General features: G+C 43.8%; 1 protein-coding gene across 14 annotated transcripts in view; it reads right to left on the minus strand.

The window, feature by feature from the left end:
* The window catches only part of tjp1a (tight junction protein 1a), a 169,242-nt gene that overhangs the window by 92,123 nt on the left and 59,428 nt on the right, over positions 1-17,691 (minus strand). The window contains exon 1 of one of the 14 annotated variants that reach the window (XM_061759224.1): positions 5,688-5,873. The exons of 12 other annotated variants lie outside the window; for them this stretch is intronic. In XM_061759224.1, the coding sequence (XP_061615208.1) occupies positions 5,688-5,858 (171 nt within the window). In that variant the 5' untranslated portion in view covers positions 5,859-5,873. Of the gene's footprint in view, positions 1-5,340; positions 5,874-17,691 lie in introns of those variants that run through there. One more of the 14 variants, XM_061759254.1, reaches the window with a different exon arrangement.

Here is a 17,691-nt window from a genome sequence, read left to right on the forward strand (position 1 = left end):
ACAACATGCTATAGTCTGTTCCTCCTTGCACTTGGTCTTCTAATGACGTTTCCCTCATTCAGTGATGTAAATGGTGATGTGTAATCATCAAAGCAAAGCAGAGGGTGTTCTTGCCCCACTATGCACCACTAATTAATACCACCTCCTGCATTCAAATGCATGTCCCCACTCTTTTAAATCTCTCTTTTTAAAACAGAAGCCTGAAGACTAGTGGGTCTAGTGATGCTCTAAATAAAATTAACTTTTTGCATCCGTGACAGTAAATGGGAATGGAGTGAGGCTAAATCGTAAAGGCCAGTATTGCTTGTAAATAATAATAATAATAATTTTAAAAAATAATGAAAAAGGAAAAAAATAGTTTGTCAAGATCGTGGAAGGTGAATAATGTTTACAACTAACCTGGAAAATACATTTAATATAATTTTCTTCTTTTTGGCTCAGACTGCACACAATAAGTATGCTGATAGCCAATCATTTGACAAGAGGCTGTCAATGTTTTGACCGTGTAGATTGGCGGGTGAAAATGTAAAAGCATTACTAATCACTCCCCTCCTGGAAGCCCTCACCTTATCGTGGTGGAGGGGTTTGTGTGTCCCAATGATCCTAGGAGCTAAGTTGTCTGGGGCTTCACGTCCCTGGTAGGGTCACCCATGGCAAGAAGGTCCTAGGTGAGGGACCAGACAAAGCATGGCTAAAACACCCCTTTGATCAAAAATATGAATGGATTCAGGTTTCCCTCGCCCAGACGCGGGTCTTGGACACTCGGGTGAAGAGAGGGGCGGAGCTGTCAACTGATCACCACCTGGTGGTGAGTTGGCTCCGATGGTGGGGGAAGATGCCGGTCCGACGTGGCAGGCCCAAACGTATCGTGAGGGTCTGCTGGGAACGTCTGGCAGAATCCCCTGTCAGAAGGAGTTTCAACTCCCACCTCCGACAGAACTTTGCTCATGTTCCGGGGTAGGCGGGGGACATCGAGTCGGAGTGGACCATGTTCTGCGTCTCCATTGCTGAGTCGGCCGACCGGAGCTGTGGCCGTAAGGTGGTCGGTGCCTGTCGTGGCGTCAATCCCCGCACCCGTTGGTGGACACCAACGGGGAGGGATGCAGTTAAGCTGAAGAAGGAGTCCTGTCAGGTTTTTTTGGCCTGTGGGACTCCTGAGGCAGCTGATGGGTACCGGCTGGCCAAGCGGAATGCAGCTTTGGTGGTCGCTGAAGCACAAACTCCGATATGGGAGGAATTCGGTGAGTCCATGGAGATAGACTTCCTGACGGCTCCGAGGAAATTCTGGTCCACCATCTGGCGTCTCAGGATGGGGAAGCAGTGCACCATCAACACTGTGTATAGTGAGGATGGGGCGCTGCTGACCTCGACTCTGGACGTTGTGAGCCGGTGGGGAGAATACTTCGAAGACCTCCTCAATTCCACCGATTCTCTTAGGGAGGCTCTCCTATATATGGGGTTGAGGTCACCGAGGTGGTGAATGAGATTTGTCGAGTGCCTAAAGGCTCTGGATGTTGTGGGGCTGTCCTGCGTGGACATCGGGGACAGTGCCTTTGGATTGGCAGACTGGGGTGGTGGTCCCCCTTTTAAAGGAGGAGGACCGGAGTGTGTGTTCCAACTACAGGGGGATCACACTCCTCAGCCACACTGGTAAGGTCTATTCAGGGGTGCTGGAGAGGAGGGACCGTCGGAAAGTCGAATCTCAGATTCAGGAGGTGCAGTGTGGACCAGCTCTACACCCTCGGCAGGATCCTTGAGAGTGCATGGGAGTTCGCCCAACCAGTCTACATGTGTTTTGTGGACTTGGAGAAGTGTTCGACCGTGTCCCTGAGGGGGTCCTGTGGGGGTACTTCGGGAGTTTGGTGTACCAAAACCCCCTGATACGGGCTGTTCGGTCCCCGTATGACCGGAGTCAGAGTTTTGTCCGCATATCTGGCTCGTTTCCGGTGAGGGTCGGACTCACCCAAGGCTGCCCTTTGTCACCGATTCTGTTCATAACTTTTATGGACAGAATTTCTCGGCGCAGCCGAGGCATAGAGGGAGTACAGTTTGGTGGCCTCAGTATTGCAGATCTGCTTTTTGCAGATGTGGTTCTGTTGGCTTCATCAGGCCGTGATTTCCAACTCTCAGTGGAGCAGTTCGCAGCAGAGTGTGAAGCGGCTGGGATGAAAATCAGCACCTCCAAATCTGAGACCATGGTCCTCAGTCGGAAATGGGTGGAGTGCCTTCTCCAGGTCGGGGATGAGATCCTGCCCCAAGTGGAGGAGTTCAAGTATCTTGGGGTCTTGTTCACAAGAGAGGGAAGAATGGAACGGGAGATCAACAGGCGGATCGGTGCAACGTCTGCAGTGATGCAGACTTTGTATCGGTCAGTTGTGGTGAAGAAGGAGCTAAGCCGAAAGGCGAAGCTCTCTATTTACCGCTCAAGCTACGTTCCTACCCTCACCTATGGTCACGAGCTGTGGGTCAAAAGAACAAGATCCTGGATACAAGCGGCCGAAATGAGATCTGCAGGGTGTCCGGGTTCTCCCTTAGAGATAGGTTGAGAAGCTCGGTCATCCGGGAGGATCTCAGAGTAGAGCCACTGCTCCTCCACATCGAGAGGAGCCAGATGAGATGGCTGGGACATCTGATTCGTATGCCTCCCGGACGCCTCCCTGGTGAGGTTTTCTGGGCACGTCCCACCAGGAGGAGACCCCGGGGACAACCCAGGACATGCTGGAGAGACTACGTCTTTCGGCTGGCCTGGGAACGCCTCGCGATCCCCCTGGAAGAGCTTGATGTGGTGGCTGGGGAGCGGGAAGTCTGGGCGTCCCTGCTAAAGCTACTGCCCCCGCGACCCGACCTCGGATAAGCGGGAGAAAATGGATGGATGGATGACGAATCACTGGTTAAAATTACCTGAAAGTTAAGCCCAATAATCACTCCTTTTAATTGACACCTCAAATGTTTTTGTTTTTGTCTACAACTAATATTATAGCTTGACAAACGTTGAAATTAGAAATGTGATTCAGAGATCTGATACAAGGTTACAACCAGCAAGGCCATGCTTTACTGCAATTGTGAAGGTTGAAAAACTCCCCTAAAAAATAAAAAAAATGATTATTTGATGCTGGTGCCCCCTCATAATCATACCAAGTCTAATCTATGTACCCACATAAGCTCCTCAATGAAAACATCATAACTTTTAAATCACAGTTAAACAGCGCCCTAATGCCGTGTACGACTCCTGGTGACCTACCGCCAATCTATCAAGACTCATCAGGCAGAAGTAAATGTTTGGATGTTGAAAGACCATAGCACAGACATATTTGATTCACAGATGATTTCTCAAAGTGACAATGCATGATGAAGTTGCCACAAAATTGAGTGAGGGCACGTCTGCATGCAGCCTTGGATGCCTGCTTTATATACCTTCATTGCCTTGGCACTGTCTGCTAAACATGCAGTGACGTCTGGGCCGAGGTCACTGTATGTAACGAAGATTGTGTAGCAGGCCCTTCAAGGGTTGAGGGAAAGGGGGGGGGTCTCCTTATACTGTAAATCCACAACATTTCCCACTGAGGAATACATATTAAACAGCTTTATGATCAAATCGAAGTAATCAGTTTTGTTCAAAATAGCGTGTAATTCAAAAACACAAAGCACCAAAACATTTTACAAAAAACAGGAGGAGAAAATCTGAAGAGCATAAAATTTGCAGTTTGCAATCTTAAATTCTACAATGAGCCAACATTTACAGCACAGCGTCACTACATTACAGTTGACAGAGCCTGTTTCGTCTAACAGGAACAACTGACCAAACCTGAATTTCACCACCTCTATTAGACAAACACAGCACATTCCTCACTTGTCAAAGTGGGGAAAAAAAAGAAAAAAAACATCTACATACTGCAGGGGACTACTGAACACACACATATGCAGCTGCAATAAGAGGATTGACCCACTTGAAAATAGTGGAATAGTGGTCTGTTTACAAAATATTTTGTCCAACTAATGAATTCTAAAAATCTATATACTATAGGCACACTGTCCAATTGTGGCATTATAAGAGTCGCAAAAGAGTGCTGACAGACAATAAGACAGTTAGTTACAAGATTGTTCTGCTGTCTGTAAAGACCAGAACTGACTCAATTTTGACAATTGATTCAAATGCTAAATGCAAGCAAGACAATATAATTATTACTGACATCAGGCAGAATCCTCACATCTCCAAAAACTATTTTCAGGAAACCCACAAAAATAAATAAATAACAAATAAACAGCATGTTTTCTGAACCATTAACATTGCATTGTCAAAAAGAGCAAGCCATTTAGATTAGTTAATAAATGTAAAAATAAGACAATGTGGGGACTGACCAATATTATAAATTTGTGAAAAAACTAACCAAATTTAGACAGGGTTTCCACCCGACACTGAAGATGTTATATACTGTGTATACCTATATATAAAGAAAATGTTCTTTGTTTTATGATGGTTGGACATGCCCTGAAGTTTCAAATGATAAGATCAAAAATAGTTTACAAAAGTCTAGCTTCTGGTCACAACTTACAGATCAAAGGGTGCTGTCATTTCCCCAATTGAGATTAAGAAAAAAAATAGATACAGGACTGTCTTCACTATTTCTTTTATTTATTGATAATTGTATTTATTTGGATTCAGGGAAACAAGTAACTTACTAATTTGGCAAAAAAAAGACCCCCCCCAAAAAAAAAAAAAAGCTATAAAAGCTATGTAACATAATATAATGTCCCCCCAACCAAACATTGTATTACATCTTAGTTTTACTCTGATGTCCGCAGCCAGGTCAGCACTACAAAATGAGAATCTATTCTCAACTGCCTTACCTTGAAAAATAAAAGTTCAATCAGAAATAAAAGTTAAAAAAAAAAAAACACACATACCCATACCCTCTTCAATGTGTTACCTTCCAATCAAGTACTGTATCAATTCGGATGCCCTGTCCCTTTTGTAATCTATTATGATGTCAGGGACACTTGCTATCAACAGGTTGTCTTTGGGGAATGGGATGCCACATGGAGACAGCATGGTCATTGTATCAGTAAGCAGATGTATTTTATCAACTACTAGAACAAACAGTACAAAGAAACGAGAAGAGCATGCCTAGTTACAAGATAAGTGTAGATTTCAGAAAACCCTTGAGCTACAAACAGTGTCACTATTATTTGTGCCTGGTGTCACTTTTACAACCAACTAGCCAACTTTTATAGCCACGCTAACAAGGAACTCGGGCGAATACTATCCAAATCGTGCTAATTTGAGCGATTGGATTTGAAAGGGTACAAACACTTCAGCATGTTTCCCGAGCAGAAACCCACCTTATTTGACGCTTTGGAGGACATTTTCGTCTTCTGTTCGGCTTCCCAAGTGACAGCTTAAACCGTGGCCGCTGCCTTTGTTTTGATAGTCACTTGGCCGAGTGCACTATTTCCCTCCACTTGAACAGTCGCCCAGCTGCCGCCACGCCGGGCCGTTGTGTTATTTCACTTTATCCAGGAAACATGTCACGGAAAGTCCAAAGTTCATTATCTTATCGTCGGTGCTTATATTGTAAACGTCATTCCAGTCAGTCAGGTATCGAGACAGAAAACGCCGGTCTAAAAACATTTAAAAAAATAATTTAAAAAAAACACGCATACACACACAAAGGCGTGACTCAGCTCACTTTGTGTGGATAGTTCGTAGCTAATCTCCACCCTTGGATGAAAAGTTGGGAAGAGAAGGCATCACTACGGCGGTGTACAGCAATGGCAGGCGGGGTGAACCTCTCCCTGCTCTCGCCTCTATGAACAACTGCCGTGTCGCGGCTGTGCGGAACGTACCACAACATGCACATAGGGGCGCACTGAATTAGAAACAACGACGACAGCGGCCATGTAGCGACGCAACACATAAACTAGGCTATAAATGTTCACATTTAAATTACGTAAATAAATTCATCTCCAGTTACGCGTTGAGGTTTTTTACTTTGAAGATTTTTAAGAATGTCGATAGAAGATACACCCCTGTTGTCCCGTGGAATACATAGTCCATGATACAATAAAGAGAAGCGACGCCGCTGTCCCTGCTGATGCTGAATGTTCACTTTCTATGTAGTGATGCGAGTGCTATGCTGTTGTGAGACAAGGACGTTTGCATCGAAGTCTGCAGAAAAAAAAGCAACGTAGAAACTGTGGAAAAGGCTTGTACTAAACTGTGTTGGGTAATCATTTGCATCTTTCGTGGTTATTCTGGGACAGTGTAGCTTGTGTACTGCAGGAACAACAAACGAATTCCTCACATAAAAAGAGAAAATTGGCAGGAGTGTTTGTGGCTGATAAGTCATCTCACAGGAGACTACAAAAAAAGCCATTCAAGTCAAATTCATATGACTTCCTAAACCTAACCCCACCCTCAGGATATAACAAACCCAGCTTGCATTGTTTTACAATTTACTCATGTTCTATAGCAAACAAATTCTGCAATAAAAAAGGCAGAATGTCAGTAATGACAATGCTGTGTGATAGTACGTGACAATTACATGTAATTTCCGGCATTTACCATGTTAAAACATAGACACACCCCGAGTTTTCCCTCACAAATTCAGCAACCGCGCACTCTGAATCAAGCCTTTCTAATGATTATTTCCTCTGCCTCACTTCCTCAACAGGGGAGAGGAGGGCTCAGCAGCAGTGTAGGTGGTCTCGAGGTTAATTCCCACCAGACATAATCCTACAAGGCGAAAATACTACCAGTCAGAAGTAGCAGACTTGTCCTCAGGGTTGCAGGTAAGAAAGACCAGGTCACACGAAGAGCAGGATCAATGCAGATCAACCACTCCAAAAACCTGCTTCCACACTTATTCACCTCTACCCTTAAATAGACATACTGTATGCATTTCCTTCCACCGAAAACAGCCCTTGGTAAAACAAACCACACACTCATATTAAACACAAACAAGATACATACTAGTATTGATGCAAGTCGCTCGCTCCTTCTGAAGTTCCTTAAGTGCCTATCAGGATCAAGCAGAGCGGACAGCAGGATGTTTAACATGATTATCCAGGTAAATGAGCTATATTAGATTTTAAAAAAATGTGATGTATAGATCCTTTCAAATTATAACAAAAGCTTTCCTCCCCTGCTTGCCTCTTACTCTAATCCACACCTGTGCTAGAGCCTCAGATGTTCTGGCTGAGAGAGGCAAGACATTAATGACACTCCACTGGGATCAAAGTTATCTTTGTTTCATGTGCTTGTATCCCTGCTATTCTCTCTGCCTTTGTGTGTATGTGTCTTTGCATCAATCTGTCCCTCTCTCTCTCTCTCTCTCTCTCTCACACACACACACATACAAATCCATCACATAAAAAGTGACACAACTCGGGGTCGACTCAAAGCTCAGGTGCGCTCATGGAAGAGTAGGCACGTGAAAATCAGGCAACCATGTAGGCCTACATTCGGTACTTAGAACACATCACAGGGTTCACTCAGCCCAGCTACTTCAACAGTGAAAAGGCTAATACGGATGCCCTAACACTGTACAGCTGCCTCTTAATGCACACAGAGGCTAGGATGAACTGAAAAAGAAGCATCGATGCAAACCAGTTGTTTGAGTGAAAGTTCTGAAGTAGAGGTTGTTTTATTATCTCCATCTGTCTTGAGTTTGGGCTCTGAGTGAGAGTGTGTGATCCCCTCCATATGCCCTGTTGACTCGGGGCCGTCCTGCACGTCCAGCAAAGGGTTTTGTTTCATCACTCTAATTGAAACCTTCTGCAGACTACAGGAGGTTTTTATCAGTCTTTCACAGTACTGCAGAACAGGTCAACTGTGGTAATACTTACAACGCAATCATCCTACTCATTCCTAAATCTGAGTTCATATTGTGATTTTGGCCCAGGTTAATGTTGCAAAAAGGTCGAACTTGCTTTGTGAGGAGTGGTACCCAAATTGCACTTCTCTGCTAACGTTTGTGACTGAAGATTCGTATTACAAAAGATTAGTAGGCTCCTCTCAAATTCACCTCTATCCTTCCGGGTCAATATTGTTAAGGCTTTTGTGTAAATCCAAACAGTGAACACAAACCTGGTTTTGTCCTAGACAGGCCATATGTAACATATTAAAGTCCCAGAAATGATCTTAGTCGCATGTGTCGATGGATTCAAACCCGGTTGCACGTGATACAATAATAAAACAAAACAAAAATTAAAAAAATCTACCAAGCCTCTTGTAAAAGTTCAAACACAGTATATTAAAGGTCCCTTATTTTACCAAACCAACTTTTACTAGTATTTGGGATGTAATATTCTCTCTGTGCTGCCACAGTAAACGTAAAATATGAATTTAAATTGTCCACACATTCCTGAGTTGAAGACGTTTTTCTGCCTAAATTAGGTCATTCAAATTTCTCAAGCTTATCTACGTCACTAGCAAAGATCTCCGCCTATCTCTCCACTCCCGAGCTAGGGGCGTCATCATAACAAACACATGTGCTCGCACAAGTGGGTCATATAAACACAGGACCTATCACTGCCCTGTTATGTAAGAAAGTGCTTAACATATCGTGACACACTCTGCATGTTTATTAATGACAATTGTAAAGGTGAGTGCGCTATTAAACCTCATATACCATTTAAAACTTCCCATTTGTTTCAGGCTGTTCAGGCACTGTCTTCCATATTCAAATGTAGTTCATTCATCACAGCCTCACCTCATCCTAAAGTTGAGCTGTTTTTGCCAAAAGTGTAACTAAAACATCACCTACAAAGTGAGACATTCCGGTGCAGAAGGATGTCAATTACAAACTTTTGTGTTTTTGCCACTGTGACACAATGCAACACTTTTTTAGATTTGTACTTTTTTAGATTTGGAATTTGAGATTCCATAGCTACTGATGCGAAACACTGCGATGCACCTGGACTTGGTTTTTTTCCTGCAGCACCTCATCGCTTAACAGGTGACGCTCTGTTGTTGAGTTTGATGCAAACTCATTCATCAATTCAGTACCTTTTGACCAACAGATATTGTGGTAATGGTACATAATTTGGGGAAGAGGGAAATGAACTCGTATCAATTAAAATCTGTAGACCTGTTTACACACATAAGGTCATTATATTACTTAAACTGTAAATCAAAATTCTAACAAAACAAAAATCTAAACCAATCAATTAGGGGACACTGTATGTACGTGAGTTCGCCAGCAAATACCTAAAGGACAGTTCATCCTATTCCTCTCATTGTTGGTCCATTTGCACACAATGCTAAACTAACTGTAGATAACAATAGTTACTGCCCCGTTTTACTCATCAAAGTGAGTGCAAGGACACTGTTGTGCCAGTGTGTTTTCCAGCTTGTGATCCAAAGGTGGATGAATCATATCACACTTCACACACAATTATATACTGCAGCTTTTTGTCTGTGGTTCAAAGAGCAATAGCAACATCTATGAGCCTTGCACAAACCAGAATGAAAACAATCATCTATCACCTGAAAACCAAGCCACAAAAAAACTTTACACTTTTCTGGTGTAAGATGGTAAGAGAGAAATTCTGCTGTTGTAACAGAAATGTGTTAAATAACTTGAACCAGGCTGCACTTACATGTGATTTTTATCATCAAATTACAACAAGGTGACCCAGGTAACAGGTGGCTGTATGAGAATATCATGTTGCCACGTGATAGTTTTTTCCCCTCAATGTTTTGGGCTGCTGTCAGCATAAGCAACAAGTTTTGACATTGTAATCAACATATCTTAAGATTTTTACAAACACAAATGCATACATTTTTTTACAATAAGTTCATTTGTTCAGTATTTATAGATACCCGACCCGCAAAAAAAATTATTTTAATCCTATCATTTTGTTATTTTAACAACATTGTATTGTTTTTTTGTCTTTCAGTTTTTCAATGTTTTTTTCTACAGCTATATGTAAATTTTACAGAGACATGATTATTTTAACAGATCTTTACAGCAAAATGTATATTTGGGAATGGTTAAGTAATTTACAAAATATGAATCTATATTTTGTGTTTTTTCTTCAATTTTTTTCTGTTATGATTTTACAGGGCGGCACGGTAGCCGACTAGTTAGAGCGTCAGCCTCACAGTTCTGAGGACCCGGGTTCAATCCCCGGCCCCGCCTGTGTGGAGTTTGCATGTTCTCCCCGTGCCTGCGTGGGTTTTCTCCGGGCACTCCGGTTTCCTCCCACATCCCAAAAACATGCATTAATTGGAGACTCTAAATTGCCCGTAGGCATGACTGTGAGTGCGAATGGTTGTTTGTTTGTATGTGCCCTGCGATTGGCTGGCAACCAGTTCAGGGTGTACCCTGCCTCCTGCCCGATGACAGCTGGGATAGGCTCCAGCACGCCCGCGACCCGAGTGAGGAGAAGCGGCTCAGAAAATGGATGGATGGATGGATGGAGGATTTTACAGCTTTTCGTATTTCACAGTCGTTTTTTACAGTGTAGTACATTGGTGATAATTGAAAAGGAAAATAATCTACATAAACTGTAATGAAGAATTCTTAAAGGTTCATAAATAATGGTGTGCACATGAAATCAAATGAAAAACAAATTTGAAGTTGATACCTACCTGTTACCGTAGGTACCAGTTCACCTGTTATTGAAGACCAGTTATCGTAACAGGTATTCTTTTGTGGGTTTTCCTGACTTCAAATGTTTAAACTAAAAGTTAAAATTTTGACATTTATTCTCAGCCCAAGTCAAACAAGTTTATATTGGCTGAGTATATTCATAGTATATAGTACTTCTTTAAATATAGTATATTTAAAGAAATATAATATTGTAATTGTGACCTAATCCTACTGTTTCTTTTCAAACAGACAAACAAACAAATTAACAGATCTGAGTGAAAACTTAACCTCCTTTAAGTAGGTTTTAAAGTACTTAGTCAAAAATCCTTTGCAATCACTTGCCAGAGAATGCAAACATCAGGCATTGGCAGACAATTACTATCCTTTGTTTTCTACCAATCTTGGTACTGATGGTATCATCATGTCTTGTTTATTTTAGAACCCCTTTTCATCCAGTTGGATACAGATGAACACATATTCAACAGGACTGTGGATTTGTACAATTGCAAACTAAATACTGTAATATACAGCAGGTCTACTGTACATACAGTATGTAAAGGAGTGCTTACACTTAAATCAGCCTAAGGTCTACGGAGGCGACCGCATTCAGCCAATTTCGTTCTTATACAGGTGAAAACAAAATAAAATAGGTGAGTATTATACTGTATGATATCCCAATCTGCAATGTCCAACTGCTCGCAGACTACAGGTGGAATTTAATGAGTAATTCTGTTCAAACATTCAGGGATTACAGTATATCTATTCGATCAGGAGTTCTACTGATGATATTGGATGCACGATATCTGAGGCATTTGCTGTCAAAGTTACACTATCTTGGGGCATTACCAGTATGTAAGAATGTTGTATTTGTGTGTTGCTCCTGTTCAGGGTCGCAGGGATCTGGTACCTATCCCAACTTAGATTGAGCAAACAGAAAACATTTCCAGTCGACCACGGGAAACATATAGAGACAGACAACCATTAACACTCACAATCACACCGTCACTGAGTGGGAACCGAAACCACCGTCCATGCAAGAAGAAATCAGGTGGATGAAACGCGACACCCTCCATGAGCACCTTATCATGGTGGAGGGGTTTGTGTGTCCCAATGATCCTTGGAGCTAAGTTGTGTGGGGCTTTATGCCCCTGGCAGAGTAACCCATGGAAAACAGGTCTGTGATGAGGGACCAGACAAAGCACGGCTCCAAAGACCCCTATGATGAATAAAATGATTGTATTGCATTTTCCCTTGCCCAGACACGAGTCACCGGGGCCCCCCTCTGGAGCCAGGCCTGGAGGTAGGGCTCGAAGGCGAGGGCCTGGTGGCCGGCCCTGCACCCATGGGGCCCGCCGCCCAGGCACAGCCCCAGAGGGTAACGTGGTTCCCCGTTCCCACCTTGGGGAGGGGCCATATGGGTCAGGTGCAGTGTGAGCTGGGCAGTGGCTGAAGGCAGGGACCTTGATGATCCGAAGCTGGTTCTAGGGATGTGGAATGTCACCTCTCTGGCAGGGAAGGAGCCCGAGCTGGTGTGTAAGGTCGAGAAGTTCCGACGAGATATAGTCGAGCTCGCTTCCACACACGGCTTGGGCTCTGGTACTAATCCTCTTGAGAGGGGTTGGACTCTCTTCCTCTGGAGTTACCCACAGTGAGAGTTGCCGAGCAGGTGTCGGTATACTTATTGTCCCATGGCTCGGCGCCGGTATATTGGGGTTCTCCCGGGTGGACGAGAGGGTAGCCACCCGCCGCCTTCAGGTTGGGGACGGGTCTTGACTGCTGTTTGTGCCTATGCACCAAACAGCAGTTCAGAGTACCCACCCTTTTTGGAGTCCTTGGAAGGGGTGCTGGAGAACGCTCCCGCTGGGGACTCCATCGTTCTGCTGGGGGACTTCAATGCTCACGTGGGCAATGACAGTGAGACCTGAAAGGGCGTGATTGGGAGGTACGGCCCCCCAGATGAGAACCCAAGTGGTGTTCTGTTATAGGACTTATGTGCTCATTACGGATTGTCCATAACGAACACCGTGTTCAAGCATAAGGGTGTCCACACGTGCACTTGGCACCAGGACACCCGAGGCCGCAGTTTGATGATCAACTTTGTGGTCGTGTCATTGGACTTGCGGGCGCATGTCTTGGACACTGGTGAAGAGAGGGGCGGAGGTGTCAACTAATCACCTCCTGATGGTGAGTTGGCTCCGATGGTGGGGAAGATGCTGGTCCGACCTAGCAGGCTCAAACGTATTGTGAGGGTCTGCTGGGAACGTCTGTCAGAATCCCGTCAGAAGGAGTTTCAACTCCCACCGCCAGCAGAATTTCACCCACGTCCCGGGAGAGGCGGGGGACAATGAGTCCGGTTTAATGGCCTCAGTATTGCATCTCTGCTTTTTGCAGAGGGTGTGGTTCTGTTGGCTTCATCAAGCAATGATCTCCAACTCTCACTTGAGCAGTTTGCAGCCGAGTGTGAAGTGGCTGGAATGAAAATCAGTACCTCCAAATCTGAGACCATGGTCCTCAGTCGGAAATGGGTGGAGTGCCTTCTCCAGGTCGGCGATGAGATCCTGCTCCAAGTGGAGGAGTTTAAGTATCTTGGGGCCTTGTTCACAAGTGAAGGAAGAATGGAACGGGAGATAGACAGGTGGATCGGTGCAGCCTCTGCAGTGATGCAGACTTTGTATCGGTCCGTTGTGGTGAAGAAGGAGCTAAGCCGAAAGGCGAAGCTCTCAATTTACCGGTCGATCTACGTTCCTACACTCACCTATGGTCACGAGCTGTGGGTCGTGACCGAAAGAACAAGATCCCGGATAGAAGCGGCTGAAATGAGTTTTCTCTGCAGGTTGTCAGGGCTCTCCCTTAGAGATAGGGTGACAAACTCGGTTATCCGGGAGGGGCTCAGAGTGGAGCCGCTGCTCCTCCACATTGACAGGTGGCTCGGCCATCTGATTAGGATGTTTCCTGGACGCCTCCCTGGTGAGGTGTTCCGGGCACATCCCACCAGGAGGAGACCAAGGAGACGACCAAGTACACGCTGGGGAGACTATTTCTACTGACTGGCCTGGGAACGCCTCGGGATCCCCCCGGAAGAGCTGGATGAAGTGGCTGGGGAGAGGGAAGTCTGGGCTTCCCTGCGAAAGCTAATGCCCCCGCAACCCGACCTCAGATAAGCTGAAGAAAATGGTTGGATGGATGGATGAAACACTACATCGTCAGTGACTTGCATTTGTTCTGGTAATTGATCATCCATCCATCCATCGATTATCTGAGCCGCTTATCCCCACAAAGGTCGCGGGAGCGCTGAAGCCTATCCCAGCCCTCATCGGGCAGGAGGTGGGGTACACCCTTAACTGGTTGCCAGCCAATCGCAGTGTTTTGGACATACTTGGCAAATAAAGATGATTCTGATACATATAAATAAACAACCATTCGCACTCACATTCACACCTACGGGCAAGTCTTCAGTCAACCTACCATGCATGTTTTTGGGATTTGGTAGGAAACCGGAGTGTCCGGAGAAAACCGACGCAGGCACGGGGAGAACATGCAAACTCCACACAGGCGGAGCCGGGGATTGAACCCCGGTCCTCAGAACTATGAGGCAGACGCTCTAACCAGTCGTCCACTGTGCTGCTAGTAATTGATCAATTTGAAACAATTTTTTAAAATCTAGTGATAGATGGATAGTCTTACACATTGACACTGACAGCATTGATTAGTAGAGAGCTCTAATTATGTGATGCTGACAGAAGAGTATTCAGATTAATGCTACTGCGAGCATTATAATTTGGCCTTTCTATTGTATTCTATTGATACACGCTTGCTTGATAGCGGATTTATTTTGTGCTTATATGTTGACCATGAAAAAAAATACAAACTATGAAAAGTTACATTAACAGTGTAAATGGTTAAAGGATCATAAACTCATCAAGCTACTGCCCCCGACTGTCTGTTGTCATACTACCGGAGACAAATTCCTTGTGTGTTTTTTCCATACTTGGCAAAATAAAGATGATTCTGATTCAGATTCTGAGATTGTGGGTGTCAAAGTGTTCTGTGGTCTAATATGCTTAATTAAAAGGCTGACGAAAAGGCAATAAATAAGTGCTACTAAGTCCCACATAGATTGAGAGGCTGTTCAACAGCTGCAGCTCACTCAAATTAGTTAGTGTCGATGGCAAACACCAGGCACTGAGTTGCCTTTTGACACAAACTGTAAGTGGCATGTAATTGAATTTCATGGAAGAGCAAAGATTTAAAAGTCTAATGCAGGAAACAACAGTAGATGTAGGGCTGCCACGGACTGGAACATACAGTGAATCTATCAGTGTGAAGATCGAAACCTGAAATTCACTGTTACACGTCCATAATGAGTGTGAGGGTTTACCAAAGTAAATTTTCAATCGGCAGAAGAAACTGCAACAACCACTGTATTTAGAAAGGTCAAGTATCACAGCTACTGTATATCAACAACATAGTATAAACAAGGTAATTCATAACTCTGAAAAGCACATGAGCTATAGCGGCCAAAAAAGCAAGTGATGCATGGTCAGACCGGCGACTCTTTGGAATCCACACAAACAACCAAGATACTAAATATGTGGGTAATGTGTATATTTTGGTAACATTTATTTAGGAAATGCTGTAAAGTTTCACGGTTTGAACCTGACTGTTACCCGTGGGACATGATGTGAAAACGACCTTGAACAGTAAATCAAGACAACTTATTGTAACACTTTCTAACAGCAGAATGTGGATTTACTCTCAAATGACTCAAAGTGAAGCCAAATTTCTATACATCCATCCATTTTCCGTACCACTTACAACAATGATTTAATAAGTTTTGTAAAGCAATCTTTACGAACCAATAAAAGCAAGTGTGACGTATTGTACCGAAATGTATCAATTACATATTAAAGCTGAAAGATGTTTAGAACAAAGCAGTTCTGTGCGCATTTTGACCTGTCTTGTAGGATTCGGAGAAATAGTATCACCATGGTGAAGCATCATGAGGCAAGCTTTCAAGAACAGCACAAACAGCATATGTATGTGATGATGTAACTCATTTTTTTCATTCGTGTTAATTGTTAGGTCACGGGCTTAAATCTGGAAATCAGCATCATTCATTGCAGAAAATAAATAAATCATTTGGGGTAGAAGAGAAAAATCAAGATAAACCCACCATAAAAAAGGAGCTTAGGAAGTGGGGGTGAGGGCCTGGCTTTGGGGGAAAGAGTCAAACACAAAACTGGGAGGAAAACAGATTAAGCATGTCGAGAGGAAAGCAGGAGACAAAAGGAGAAGAGACAGAAATTATTAATTTAAGAAGAAAAGCGAGGAAGAAGAGGAAAATAGACACTTATGGCGTACAGTGAAAAGTTCACAGCACAAAAAGGTTGAAAAGTTGATTGAGAGTGAAAAGTGTTGCAGAGAGAGACAAAGAGAAGAGAGGTGGGGAGATAGACTGTGCTGAATTACACTATCAGGTCCCATAGTCTCAATGAACGAACGAGTGTTTCAAGTCCAGTGAGGTCAGCGTTGGCCTGAATAAGGCACCTCCCATCAGAGAGTGACTCTTGCCTTGGTACTGGCTGTTACCGCTGCATTCCAACACCATGAAGCACACGAGGCAAACGAGTGAAAACAGTGGGAGCTTCTTTCAGAGTGAAGTGGTTGCACGTACTTCTTTTCTTTTCCAAAGTGAGGATGAATATTTCACAGTGACATGTGGCTGTCATATAATAAGTATGCTCTACCGGGATTCTGCAAAATCAATGGCATGAACTCCTAAAGCGAAGCAGTGGTTAACTGTACAACTGCCAACGTGTTTTCATGTGTCAGTGATAATCAGGTAAATGTATTTGTTATAAAAGCAAATCCATTTACATGCGACTGTTTGTGTGAGAACAAATATGAAGATGGATGTGCGTACAATATATCGCTATCGCTCGCTGTTTGACTACTAATATAGTCTAATATATTTTTTTATTATTTTTTTTACTTATTTGCAGACTGCGTGACCTCAACAGCCACTTAACCGCTTCAGGGTATGACATCATATGCTGCGCTGATGAGGGCACAGAGTGTTTTTGGTAACGCAAGGAGAAGCGTTGGAGGATGGTAATGGGAGCTAGCGAGTCAGAGAAGCGTACGGGGACACGGCAGCCACGGGCCTCACTTCAAGCCTGGTGGTGATGAGATGCGATGGGACCTGACCGTGCAGAAGCTCCGGCCTGTGTTAGCTGACTAATCCTCTAGCCGTCCAGTGCCAGGATCTAGACTCATCAGCTTTGGTGTTCTCTTGTCAAGACACATTTTTATAACGTCCCACTGGTCATTTCTAGGCGCTAATGCCCAACACAACAGCCCCTAATGCCAAATGATTACGCAGTGCTGTTTTAGCACATTTGTCGCCTGAAAAGAAAGAACAAGCCACAAGGCAGTGATGGGCTGACTCCCTGCTCAAAGGACCAGCTTGATGAACTCAGCAGAAAGGGAGTGGACCTAAAAGCCACTCTAAGCCACCTCTCTTGGGATGGGCACTGTGGGGGCCTGAGCTGGGTCATGGCTGAACTGGGCGTTGGGCAGGCATTTACAGTGCCCTCTTGTACAGTCTATAGACAGATCTTGTGCACTGATACGTGAGGAGAGACATAATGTGCACTTCCGGATTTATCTGGCATATCAAGTGGCGAGATGTAAAGGTTCGGATTGGAGCAGCAGTTGGAGGAGAGGCATGCGCAATGTCATGCAAAGAGGTCATTTGGAGCTAATGATACAATTAGAGGCTATAATATTTAACATATTCATCTTAAAATATTATCTTCAAATTGAATATTACACTGAGTCATAATAAATAGAAAAGATTATTGTTATTTTTGTTATTGCCATGGCGACACCGACAACCTACTTAAAAGTCTATAGACTAACACTTTCGGCAAGGAATCATATTTAAGGAACCTTTTGTAACATTCATAGAACTATGTAGATAATCTTTTACAACCTTTGCACATTAAATGTATTCTTCCTTTGTTTATTGCATTTGTTATTTTTTCCTGTCTTGTAGTGTGTCTATACTGCTGCAGATCCTGAAGAAACACGGTTT

Source organism: Phyllopteryx taeniolatus, chromosome 2 (assembly GCF_024500385.1).
Source record: "Phyllopteryx taeniolatus isolate TA_2022b chromosome 2, UOR_Ptae_1.2, whole genome shotgun sequence".
NCBI classification, from domain to species: Eukaryota; Metazoa; Chordata; class Actinopteri; order Syngnathiformes; family Syngnathidae; genus Phyllopteryx; species Phyllopteryx taeniolatus.